Source organism: Oncorhynchus clarkii, chromosome 9 (assembly GCF_045791955.1).
Source record: "Oncorhynchus clarkii lewisi isolate Uvic-CL-2024 chromosome 9, UVic_Ocla_1.0, whole genome shotgun sequence".
NCBI classification, from domain to species: Eukaryota; Metazoa; Chordata; class Actinopteri; order Salmoniformes; family Salmonidae; genus Oncorhynchus; species Oncorhynchus clarkii.
The window spans coordinates 28,262,568-28,275,576 of record NC_092155.1 but is presented as its reverse complement, the minus strand read 5'-3'; the positions used below and the strand labels follow the sequence as shown (position 1 = coordinate 28,275,576).

The window sequence follows — 13,009 nt, the reverse complement described above, 5'->3', positions numbered from 1 at the left end:
GATGCGTTAACTTTATAATTGATGTAGTATCTCGACTGAACAGACGGGGGCGCCATTGCTTCTTTTTTATATCCCTTTGATTGCGTCACACACTTCCTAAAAAATAATCACGGCGCCATTTCAGAATTCATTCATTGGCATTTGCAGTTTGAGTCGTTATTCAGGTAAGGGGGACATGGTGGAAATTGACATCTCAATCAATGTTGATTTGTATTCAACAAGTTGCTAGAGGGAGGACTAAGACACCCTGTACGATATAATCACGATGTGTTTTGTTTGACCAGAATTAGTCATAGCTAGCACCATACCGTGCGAACGTTTCTTTTCAACAACAAATAATATAGATATATAGTTAACGCAAACGAAGACTAAGCTAGCTGGCTAGGTTATCAACCTCATTTGGATTTCAGTTGGAGTTTTTCGAGAGTGTCAGCCAGGTTGTTAACAGAACAGGTAGCTAGCTAGCTAAACTAGCTAAGTTAATTCCGACAGAACAAGCAACTAGCTGACGTTAACTGGCTAAAGTGAGGGAATTTCTAGTTTTTATAACTACGGTCAGACTTACGAAGTTAGCTGCAAGATAAAAATAAAAATGTATATATTTATAAAATACGTTCTCTTAATAGCCATGAAAGATTAAATGGAAAGTTCTCAATACTAACGTTAGCTTTCCTATTTGGCCTGGTCAGTTACTGTTAGCTGGAGAATTAGCTAGCGGTAGGTAACTAGATAACATTAGCTAGATTGAGTTGCTAGCTACTGTACGTCAGATACCATGCAAACTTATTATCTTTTGACATTTTATTAAAGTAGGCCTATAATCATAACATTAGTTATGAAAGTTGTATTTCATGGCAAATTTTGGACGTGGTATTTTTCTTCATGCTTCACATAGTTGAAATGGACTTGGTAAACAAACAACTGCTTGTCTCCACTTCCAGGAATAACACGCCACAGATTTGAAGATGGTGAAAATATTCATAGGCAATCTTGACTCCGACACCACCGTGGACGAGCTTCGCACTCTCTTCTCCCAGTATGGCAAGATCTCAGAGTGCGACATCGTCAAGAACTTTGGCTTTGTGCACATGAACGACAAAGCCGAAGCTGAGGAGGCAATCAAGAACCTTCACCACCATGAGCTCAACGGGGAGCAAATGAACGTGGAGATGAGCCGCGGCAGACCAAAGTCCACCACCAAGCTGCATGTCAGCAACATCCCAGAGGGTTGCACCAACGAGGAGCTGAAGACCAAGTTTGAGGAGTATGGCCCTGTGGTGGAGGCTGACATAGTGAAAGACTATGCATTTGTCCACATGGAGTCTGTGGATGATGCCATGGAGGCCATCAGTAGGCTGGACAACACAGCCTTCCAAGGTGAACCCGCAGATAGTCTGAGCTTTCTGTAGTTACGGAATACACTTCCCTTTAGATGGCATAAAGATCGTAAAGTGATGCCGAAAAGCATTTTGGTTTAATTCTCTTGAGTTTAAAGTCGTGAGTCTTTCGTGATTATTTTATCCGGTTTCAACGTAACAGTGCAGGTGAACTAATTTATGCTAATATATAAGTATTTGCAATGAGGAAATAACAGCCGTTAAGAAGCAGTGGTGTGCGTGTCAGAACCCAACCGTCTCATGCGTCTCTTCTCTCTCCTCAAAAGGCAAGCTGATGAGCGTGCATCTGTCCACCAGTCGCCTGCGCACGGTCCCGGGAATGGGAGCTCAAACTGGCTGCTATGTCTGCGGGAAACAGGGTCACTGGTCGAAAGATTGCCCGAATGGCGGTCAGAACGGCGGTAGCTATGGTGACAGTGGTGAACGCCCCAGAGGTGGCCTAATGATGGGCCGCGGCAGGGGTTTCCCACGGGGTCCCCCAGGTTTCAGCAGGAGTGGCGAAAGATACCCGAGTGGCTACGGGATGCCCCCAAGAGCTGCGGCATCCTATTACATGGGCAGACTAGGGTATAGCAGATCGTCCAGTTATCTGGGGGGGCCGCCTCTTCCCCCTTTGAGCCGTAGGCCTAGCTATGGCTCTGCTCGGGAGTACAGCGCCGATGCCAGGGATCGGTACAGTGGCAGGCTACCGAGCTCTTATCCCGAGAGGGTATCGGCCTATGAGCGAGACCGTTACAGCATTCATGTTGACTATTATGAGAAGTACAGGGCACGGCCATACGGCTCAAGCTATTTTGAAGAGCGCCGTCTGGGCTATATCCCCCCTCCCCCCTCTTCCTCCCTCTCAAGGCTCTCCTCTAGTGTCGACCCGTACGAGCGTCGCCCGCTCCCACCATCCTCGGCGACCGCCTCGTACTACTTGCGAGACCGCAGCCCGATCAGACGAGTGCCTGTCACCTCTGACAGCTATGGTTATGAGCGTTCACGGCTGTCCCCGGTGTCGTCCTCCAGAAGCTCCTCGTACGCCGTCCCACAGGCCAGGGACCCTTACACCGATCGGACACGCTATGCTTACTGAGCTACATACTGCCAAGGTGAGCCAACCAACCAGGAGTACTGGCCCATTGCTCTGTGACATTTGGAATGGTGCGTGCCATTGAATGTAAAAAGGTACATGATGATGATGACACAGTGGGGGCTGGGAACTGTAGACTCGTGTTCATCCTAATATTTCTTCAATGAAGAACAGAAACTATGCCCCCACCACAGTGCTTTTAAACCGTAAAACACAATCCAATTCTCAAAGCGAATGCTCTGCTCTTTTCTAGGTGTGTATGACTCGCCAGACTTTTCCTTTGCTACCATTCCTCCTCCGAGCTGCATGGTTCCATCGAGCTGTGCCGCAAACAAACCTTTCGTGACTCGGAATGTGATGGCACGAGAATGATGCAGGCGGAAATCGGCATGTGCATCTTCCTGGCACCTGTGTGCCAGCCGTCGGCAGATTAATCTTCATCTCAACTGACTAATCAATCCATATTCAAGTCAACATACTTCCTTTATTTACAGTTGTCACTTACAAGAACACTTAGCTATCTGGAACCACAGGTCTGGCACTGTGTGTGTGATGTTAATACTAGCTTAACTATACCGGCTTTCCACTCGCTTTGTTTGTCTTTTTTTTAAATTCTTTTTTTTAGAAATTATACATCTTTTTATTTTTAAGAATCTCCTCAAAGCAAATTGGCCACTGAATTTGGCGTATTGAGGTGACCATAGTTTAGAGACTTTTGTCTTACTTGAGAAATATTTTTCATTCATTTAATTGTTTTCAGCTATTAATGACAAATTATCTCATTCATGCCATGTTTCGCTCAGTCATTCAACCACATTTTTGTTTTGAATTTTCCCCAGTAATACACAATTTAAGAATAGACCGGTATGAATATTTGTGAAATTCATGCACTGGCTTTGAGAACGTTCATGAACATCTGTTTTCTCAAGAGGACATTCCACTTAGTGTTGAGGAAATCCTCGTCATACTGCTTTTGCTTAGAGTTGCTGTCACGGTGACATTATCCGTATCCCAAAACAAACATTCCAATTTGTCTCAGTTGATATGCTTCATCAATAATATCTGCATACGTCTCCTAACCAAAAAGAAGTGTGTACTAATTTGAACAGTGTGCATAGCACGTATAGATTCATGCACCGCCAAATGTAATCTTGCGTAATTCGGGAAGGCCCAATCTGATATACACCAATTCAAGAGGATATAGCAATATATTAAATATTGTTTTCTAACAATCTGTGTTTTAGTAAATCAAATTCACCTGTGTTCATTGAATATTCATTGCTACTAAACATAACATGTTAAATACAGCAAATAACATGAGCATAACTCAGGGCTATGGCATAATCATTAAGGTAAGGGGCTCTTTCTTGTCTTAATCACTTTCTATGGGTGCCTTTTACAGCGAAGCTATTTTGGGAATTGTTGTAGTTTGTATGTTTCCTAAGTCCAAGCGTGTACGTTTTTCGCATTTTATTTTTTAATAAACCATAAAGTATTTTTTTGTGCCAATTTTCTTTATGTATGCTCTCTTCAGCCTTTATCCACATCGACACTAAATTGAAATGAATGCTTTTCTGATAATACCTACTAAAACCTGGTACTACCTAAATCAAGTACAGTCGGAAAGAAATGCACGTATGCTTCTTTCGTCCAATCAACCGGTCTGATTTCGACGCCCTCCAATCTGGTTTTGCCTTTTGAGTGGATGGGCAGAGATTGTGCTGTGGCTAGCAGGCGAGGCGCCATTTCATCTCGGAGATCAGTGGCATCCGACAGTGAAAGGTACGAAAGTAGAAAATGTGATTTATGGCGTTTTTTTTTTAATGTAAATTTTGACGTTGCATATTGCCTTATGTGAACAGCAAATAACTGACATACAGCTATGAACGCGTTTCGGATCTATTGTTAGCATAGCATGCTCGTTATGCATGCATATACGGACACTTGCTAGAGTTGCCACAAGACGCAATTCGGTGTCGCTAGCTGTCTTGCACGTTACAAATGACTACACGTGCAAATGTATGCTTTAACTATGCTGAGATGGCGATGTATTTTAAACGTTCGCTTACGTGCCTGAATAATTGGGCTGAATTAATGACTAATGGACAGCTTGTCTAGTTCCAAACCTGCTAGCTACTTCTGACACTGGTGGCAGAGAGTAACCAGCATTATGATTGGTAAATTGGTCCTGTTAATGATCCAATGCATCCTCTTGCACAGCGGATTATTGATAGAGCGAATTTGTCAAATAATCAATGTGCTCTTAAGTTCATAAGACTTCCTGAGCCAAGTTATTTCATGTTTCATCAGTTTAATTTCCTCTTCCACTGTTTATATACTGAAGCAGGAGCATCATCATCATGGTGAAAATCTTCATTGGGAATTTGTCTCCAGACACCACGGCGGAGGAGCTGCGCTCCCTCTTCTCCCAGTATGGCAAGATCTCAGAGTGCGACATCGTCAAGAACTTTGGCTTTGTGCACATGGATGACAAAGCCAAGGCAGAAGATGCCATCAAGAATCTCCACCACTACGAGCTCAACGGGCAGGCCATGAATGTGGAGATGAGCCGTGGCAGACCCAAAGCCTCTACCAAGCTCCACGTGGGTAATATCAACAGCAGCTGTACCAACCAAGAACTACGGGCCAAGTTTGAGGAGTACGGCCCAGTGGTGGAGTGTGACATAGTGAAGGACTACGCCTTTGTCCACTTGGAGCGTGTGGAGGATGCCATGGAGGCCGTCAGTGGGCTGGACAACACAGCCTTCCAAGGTGAACTCACACAGGCAGGGCTTGGTTGGTCAGTGCCTGGTGTGGTGTAGGTCCACCCTGATAATTAGAATGAGTTCTATTCACTAAGAAAAGGTCTTAACAAAACTGATAGGTAAGTCATGGATAAAGGTAAGTAGTGAAAGTATGGGGCAGTCAACCGCTATCTCCAAATGCACATGTTGTACTAATTTTTGTATCTTTAAAATTCATCCCAGAATATGGACTTGTGTGTCAGTTGTGGATATATTTCTGTATACCTGGGTCAGTGTTGCGTGGATAGAACAATCGTCAGTGTTTACGTTTAGAGGTGTTTTAAAATGTAGGCTATTAGGATAGTGTTTTAGTACGTGCCCGCCTCCTTTCTGATTCCGTAGCTCATATGCATAGATATAGATGGAACAGTTTATTGTATCGTCGTAAACTCTTGGGTCTTTTTTTTTTTAAAGGCAAACTGCTGAGCGTGAAGCTTTCGACTAGCCGCCTGCGTACTACGCCTGGCATGGGAGAGAGGACTGGTTGTTATCGGTGCGGGCAGGAAGGCCACTGGTCCAAAGAATGTCCGCTCGACACGTTGGGCAACTACAGAGAGGGTGCCGAGCTATGCTCTGACGGATTCGATGGCGGTGCCCCCAGGTTCGGCGGGGGGAGTCGCAGCGGTCGCGTGTATCAACGGGGCTTCAGTGGCAGCTACGCTTCCGTGCACGACTTTGGCAACAGAGGGTCTGTTTGCGGCAGTGTACCCGGGTATGGCAGGGGCGCGGGCTATGAGAGCGCAATGAGTTACAGTGTCCCGCAGGGTTATGGAATGAGCGCTGCCGAACAATGCATGGCCCGGACATACGCCAGCGAGGCAGCGTACGGCGGCACCAGCTCGAGCTATGGTGCGATCCCAGCCAACCCAGTGCGCCGGTCATCTTACGAGGACCGGGATCCTTATGGTGTTGTGGACTTCTACGAGAAGTACCGGGCTCGCTCGTATGGAGCCAGTTATTTCGAAGAGCGCCGGTCTGTCCCTTTGCCAGCCCCACCTCCCCCCTCATCCTCGGCCATAATGAGGGAGCGCCTGCCGCCCTCTAGCCTCGACCTATACGAGCGCTGTCCCCTCCCTCCTCTACCAGCCTCCATCTCCTCATACTACTCCCGCGACCGGAGCCCGATCCGGCGAATCCCTGCTGATGCTGAGGGCTACGCGTACGAGCGCGCGCGCCTCTCCCCGGTGTCCTCCCTCCCCAGAAGCTTGGCTTATGACATCCCGCGGGACCCCTACGCCGAGCGGGCGCGCTATGCTTACTAACCTTTTTCCCACTTGTCCAGGTGAGACCTGACTAGCTTTCACAGGTTAGCGTGATTTTAAGTTCCCTGGGAACTACACTGAACAAAAATATAAACGCACCATATAAAGTGTTGCTCCCATGTTTAATGAGCTGAAATAAAAGATCCCTAGAAATGTTCAATACCCTGAAAAAGCGTATTTCTCTCAAATTTTGTGCGCAAGTTTGTTTACATCCCTGTTAGTGAGTATTTCTCCTTTGCCAAGATAATCCATCCACCAGACCGGTGTGGCATATCATGAAGCTGATTAAACGGCATGATCATAACACAGGTGCAGCTTGTGCTGGGGACAATAAAAGGCCACTTTGAAAATGTGAAGGTTAGTCACACAGCACAATGCCACAGATGTCTCAAGTTTTGAGAGAGCGTGCAATTGGCATGCTGACTGCAGGAATGTCAGCCAGTGTCACTTTAGAGAATTTGGCAGTACGTCCAAACGGTCTCACAACTGCAGACCACCTGTAACCACGCCAGCCCAGGACCTCCACATCCGGGTTCTTCACCTGTGGGATCGTCTGAGACCAGCCACCCGGACATCTGAAGAAACTGGGTTTGCACGACTGAAGAATTTCTGCCCAAACTGTCAGAAACTGTCTCAGGGAAGCTCATCTGCGTGCTTGTCATCCTCACCACGGTTTTGACCTGACTGCAGTTTGGAGTTGTAACCGACTTCAGTTGGCAAATTATCACCTTCGATGGCCACTGGCAACCGGTGTATTCTTTACGGATGAATCTGTTTCAACTACCGGGCAGATGTATGGCATCGTGTGGGCAAGTGGTTTGCTGATGTCAACGTTGTGAACAGATTGCTCCATGGTGGCAGTGGGGTTATGCTATAGGCAGGCAGATGCTACTGACAACGAACACAATTTGTATTTTATTGATGGCAATTTGAATGCACAGAGGTACTGTGCCGTGATCCTGAGGCCCATTGTCATGCCATTCATCCGCAGCCATCACCTCATGTTTCAGCATGAAAAGGCTCTGGATCTGCACACTATTCCTGTAAGTTGAAAATGTCCCAGTTCTTCCATGGCCTGCGTACTCACCAGACATGTCACCCATTGAGTGTGTTTGGCATGCTCTGGATCAACGTGTACGACAGTGTTCCAGGTCCGGCCAATGTACAGCAACTTTGAACAGCCATTGAAGAGGAGTGGGACAATATTCCACGGGCCATAATCAACAGCCTGATCAACTCTCTATGTGAATGAGATGTGTTGTGCTGCATGAGGCAAATGGTGGTCACACCAGGTACTGACTGCTTTTCTGACTGAAGCCCCTACCTTTTCTTTAAGTTATCTGTGTTACCAACAGATGCATATCTGTATTCCCAGTCATGTGCAACCTGTAGATTAGGGCCCGATGATTTTCAGTTGACTGATTTTCCTTATATGAACTGTAACTCAGTAACATCTTTAAAATTGTTGCGTTTTTATATTTTTGTTCGGTGTAGTATTAATATAAACACTGGGTGTTTGATAGTTTCTCTAGGTAATGTCTTAGATCTGTCAGGTTTGTCTTGTCATAGGTTGATAATGCCGACGCTGTCAAGCCTGTTGATCGAATAGGAGAGAATGCATGCCGTGGAACTTGACTACATCTTGTGGATGACCGTGTTACTATTTGGTATGCTCTCTTTTCAGGTGTCGCAACAGTGTCGTGCTCGGTTGGCCATCTTAGTTCCGTCTCGCTATGCGTTTCGACGTGGTCGTGGGATGGATGGGGAGTGTGCCGACATTTATCTTCACTGTTCGATATCTGTCTTGTGTGTTAACTGATAGCTTAGTGATGTTTTGTATTTTCCCGCTGAAAACAGAATGTAAATATAGATTTCAGGTATTATTAGATTTTAGGTATTTAGCAAAAAGCAACCATGTGCACGTTTTATTTTTTAATGTGAGTCCTTCAGTTGGAGGTGTTGTAGCAGTAGTTGAATCAGTCATTGCACTTAACTCTAGTTAGCAGTTTTATGCATTAGTGCGATGAATGCAATCAGTTGCTCATCACATTCGCCTTTTTAAAATGCATATAAAACCATTAAAACAATAGATACAGGTGTTGTGAATGAATGTGTAAATAATATATATTTTATTTTACTCCACATCTAAGGCAGGGGAGGGAGGCATATTATGCATTTCGGCTGATATTTTTGAATACCTTTTGAAAGTGAAATTGCACTCGCAAGGGAACCCCTGCTGCTTCAAATCTAATTTTCCACTTAACATATGACTGTATTACTCATGTGTTTGAATGAAATAATACACTTTGTATACATTCTGAACATTTTAGAACATTTCTAAACTGTTGTATAGTCCCATTCCATCTTGAAAAGAAATGTGTTTAAGAGTGCATTTGGCACTATTTGCCCTGAATGATATGAGAAATATTTATGTCCATTTTGTTTCTCAATAAAATCACTCTGGAAAGGTGTACTATTTGTCATTTGATTTGTGATTTCGTTCCATGTCTTGTTCACTTTACCCCCCCCCCCCCCCCCCCCCCGTGAACTCTTTTGGAATGTAGTTTTCCAGCTCAAATGTTTCCTCCTCGGTATCTCAGCAGTAGCATGAATATATTTTAGTGTGTATTTCTCCTCTTAGACTCTTAACATGATAGTGGTAATATTGAATGGCCATGATCTATACTGTAGGTTAATTAACACACCTGATAGGTTAATCCAGGACAAATCATGTTAAAATATACTATTTGGTTAGGGCTACACATTGGTTTGATGATTGACCCAAAAAATATTCTGAATGATTTTTCCTTTTTTTCTTGTCATGGTCAAATAACTCGGGCATAGATTGGTAGTTTTTCCTAATTTGGCACACAGAAATTTGAGGCCGTGAGTAACTTGGTAAATGAAAAATAGCACCGGTTGGCCTATAGGTGGCACTGTTATAAGCAGCTTCACTTAAACCACCATATCCTTTCTCCTTTTTGAGCTAGAGACTATAAACTTTGTTGGTTGCAGAGGGGGGCTATAGGTGGACGGGCTCATTGGAACGGCTGGAATGGAATTAATGAAACCGAGTCAAACGTGGTTTCCATATGTTTGTTTGATACCGTTCCATTCCAGCCATTAACATTTTCAGGTCTTGCCTTAGATTTTCAAGTTAATTTAAGTCAAAACTGTAACTCGGCCACTCAAGAATGTTCACTGACTTCTTCGTAAGCAACTCTAGTGTAAATTTGACCTTGTGTTTTAGGTTATTGCCCTGCTGAAATGTGAATTCATCCCCCAGCGTCTGGTGGAAAGCAGACTGAACCAGGTTTTCCTCTAGGATTTTGCCTGTGCCTCCATTACGTAATTTTGTTTTATCCTGAAAAACTCCCCAGTCCTTAATGATTCCAAGCATACCCATAATATGATGCCGCCACCACTGTGCTTGAAAATATGGAGAGTGGTACTCAGTGATGTGTTGTATTGGATTTGCCATAAACAACACTAGCTATTCAGGACAAAAAGTGAATTGCTTTGCCACATTTTTTGCAGTATTAATTTAGTGCCTTGTTGCAAACAGGATGCATTTAAAAAATAAAAATAATTCTGTACAGGTGTCTTTCTTTTCACTGTTGACCCATCCTCAGTTTTCTCCTCTCACAAACATTAAACTGTTTTAAAGTCTCAATAGGCCTCAGGGTGAAATCCGTGAGCGGTTTCCTGTATCTTTGTCGAGACTGGGTGTATTGATACACCATCCAAAGTGTAATTATTAACTTCACCATGCTCAAAGGGATATTCAATGTCTGCTTTTATTTATTTTTTACCCATCTACCAATAGGTGGGTCTTAGTGGTTGAATCTGTGTTTGATTTTCACTGCTCGACTGAGGGACCTTCAAGATAATTGTATGTGTGGGGTACAGAGATGAGGTAGTCATTCAAAAATCATGTTCAACACTATTATTGCACACAGAGTGAGTCCATGCAACTTAATATATGACTTGTTAAGCACATTTTTACTCCTGAACCTATTTAGGTTTGCCATAACAAAGGGGTTAAATACTTATTAACTCAATACATTTACCCATTTTTATCTCCCCAATTTTGATCTTGTCTCATCGCTGCAACTCCCCAACGATCTCAGGAGAGGCAAAGGTCGAGTCATGCGTCCTCCAAAACAAACCAAGCTTCTTAACACCCGCCCGCTTAACCCGGAAGCTAGCCGCACCAATGCGTCGGAGGAAACACCGTTCAACTGACAACCGAGGTTACCATGCAGGCGCCTGGCCCGCCACAAGGAGTTGCTAGAGTGCGGTGAGCCAAGTAAAGCCCCCCTGGCCAAACCCTCTCCTAACTGGATGGCGCTGGGCCAATTTGTGCACCTCCCTGTGGGACTCCCGATCACGCCTGGTTGTGATACAGCCAAGGATCAAACCAGGTCTGTAGTGACTCCTCTAGCACTTAGATGCAGAGACTTTGACCACTGCGCCACTCAGGAGACCCTCAGCTTTTCATTTTTTATTAATTTGTAAAGATTTCTAAAAACAAAATTCCAATTTGACATGGGGAATTGTGTGTAAGCCAGAGACAAAAAAAACTTGAATTAATAAATGTTAAATTCAGGCTGTAACACAACAAAATTGTGGAAAAGTCAAGGGGTGTCGATACTTTCTGAAGGCACTGTATTTTAAGCCCATAACCATGTGTGTGAGGTGTATAATTTGTTTCAAAGTAGAATTGTTTAAGACTACCAAGAAACACTCTGTGTGACCCTGATTTAACCTACTGCAGCAAAATTAACTGTCCTCCAAGTTTAGCTGGAATTTAGCCCATAAGGATTTGACAAATGTGATTGGTTGGTGATATGACATTGGCACACGTCTCTTGCGCTGCGCATCATAGAAAATCACAACAACAATAGGAGAAATGTTTAACATCACCAGCACCATAACCATATAATATCTTGCCATAAGCGCAAAGTGACTGCAAAAGATACAGGTTGGAATGTCACTTTTCATCAAATGAATTGGAAGTCTGACTGAAATATGGGACAAATTGACCTTTTTTTCACAATTAGTACATTTTAATTCTAATGGTTCTAATTTTAATTGTTGATAAAATGCGGAACATGATTGGTTGGTTGCAGGGCGCAGGAAAAAGGGCCTATATTCGGGACTGTCCCGCACAATCTGAGATGTGGTCACCCTAGATACTAAAACAATAACTATTGATCAAGTGGACTTTGTCCTTCAAATTAATGTTAGATTTAAATTATGCAGACTAACTGTGAAATATTGTGATTAGTCGATCTGTATAATCACATATTATTGCCCTATTATGTGGTCTGAACTTAGTGAACAGTGGATATTTTATTCTGGAAAATTCCTGCCGCTTGAGCAGTCAGCGTTTTACAGCTGTGAGAGTGTGTTTTAGTATTTTGGAATGCTAATGTGGAATGTACCAACTCAAATTTAAATAATTTACACCACTCGGGGCTCCCGAGTGCCGCAGCGGTCTATGGCACTGCATCGCAGTGCTAGAGGCGTCACTACCAACCCTGGTTTGATCCCTGGCTGTATCACAACTGGCCGTGATCGGCAGTCCTATAGGGTGGCACAATTGGTCCAGCATCGTCCTGGTTAGGGTTTGGCCGGCGTAGGCCGTCATTGTAAATAAGAATTTGTTCTTAACTGACTTGCCTAGATAAAAAAAGGTTAAATAAAAAAATACACAAACAGATTTAGACAAAATGAGTCCCAGAATTCAAAGATGCCTGTAATATACCAATATACTAACGCTGAGAATATTTCACAAATGTTAACATACACCATTAGTCAAATTGACCCCAGAATTGGTATATAAACTCAGTATATTAAGTAATGACTATAAGTTTATTACCTGCTGCATTCAAAGATAACTAACCTACAGCACTAGATTAAACTTTACTTGAGTCATCCTTCTGGTATTGATAGATACACATGGACATTTTCTCTGATTGCACATAAAGGAATATAGTTCCTACATGATAATGCTTGCTTTGTTATCCAACTGTCATCCTTCGAACTCAGTTCATTGCTGCTGACGGGCTATATTTATAATAATCTAATATCAAGAAGAGCATACCCACCATAACTTGCTTTTTCAATGTTTTGATCTACTATTTGTAGTATGGAGTGGTGATATTCCTAATTCCAATGCAATCATGTGTTAAAGTTTGTCAGTGCATGTTTATTTTTTTAATTTAAACGTATTAATCCAAAGTGACAAGTGAAGTGCTTCCCTGGCACTACCACCGAGGTATAACTAAAACGAGCACCAGGGGCACAACTGTACGGTCGCGCGCGCGGGTAATGGTTGTCGGACACCAAATGTCAAAGCCCAATCAAAGAGTGTGGCTCAATGATTGTCAAGATTAGAGTCCAATCGTTTTTCGAGGAAATTGAGCGATGGCAGATTGACGCTATGTTTTATCCAATGATAACAAC

The 13,009-nt window shown here is 43.5% G+C and overlaps 2 protein-coding genes across 4 annotated transcripts; both read left to right on the top strand.

Annotated features, from left to right (window-relative positions):
- Nucleotides 1-81: 81 nt before the first annotated feature.
- Nucleotides 82-4,084, top strand: LOC139416174 (RNA-binding protein 4.1-like). Its single transcript, XM_071164525.1, has 4 exons — nucleotides 82-164; nucleotides 942-1,377; nucleotides 1,664-2,491; nucleotides 2,726-4,084. Exons 2-3 carry the CDS (start codon nucleotides 966-968, stop codon nucleotides 2,473-2,475), a joined length of 1,224 nt encoding a protein of 407 aa, XP_071020626.1. The 5' UTR covers nucleotides 82-164; nucleotides 942-965; the 3' UTR covers nucleotides 2,476-2,491; nucleotides 2,726-4,084.
- Nucleotides 4,085-4,177: 93 nt separating this feature from the next.
- Nucleotides 4,178-9,009, top strand: LOC139416173 (RNA-binding protein 4.1-like). Of its 3 annotated transcripts, none has more exons than XM_071164523.1 (4): nucleotides 4,178-4,254; nucleotides 4,817-5,244; nucleotides 5,691-6,558; nucleotides 8,223-9,009. In XM_071164523.1, exons 1-3 carry the CDS (start codon nucleotides 4,178-4,180, stop codon nucleotides 6,536-6,538), a joined length of 1,353 nt encoding a protein of 450 aa, XP_071020624.1. In that variant the 3' UTR covers nucleotides 6,539-6,558; nucleotides 8,223-9,009. The 3 variants fall into 3 exon arrangements, with proteins under 3 accessions (XP_071020624.1, XP_071020623.1, XP_071020625.1); XM_071164524.1 differs by having other exon boundaries at nucleotides 4,190-4,254; nucleotides 4,820-5,244; XM_071164522.1 differs by having other exon boundaries at nucleotides 5,691-9,009.
- Nucleotides 9,010-13,009: the final 4,000 nt, after the last annotated feature.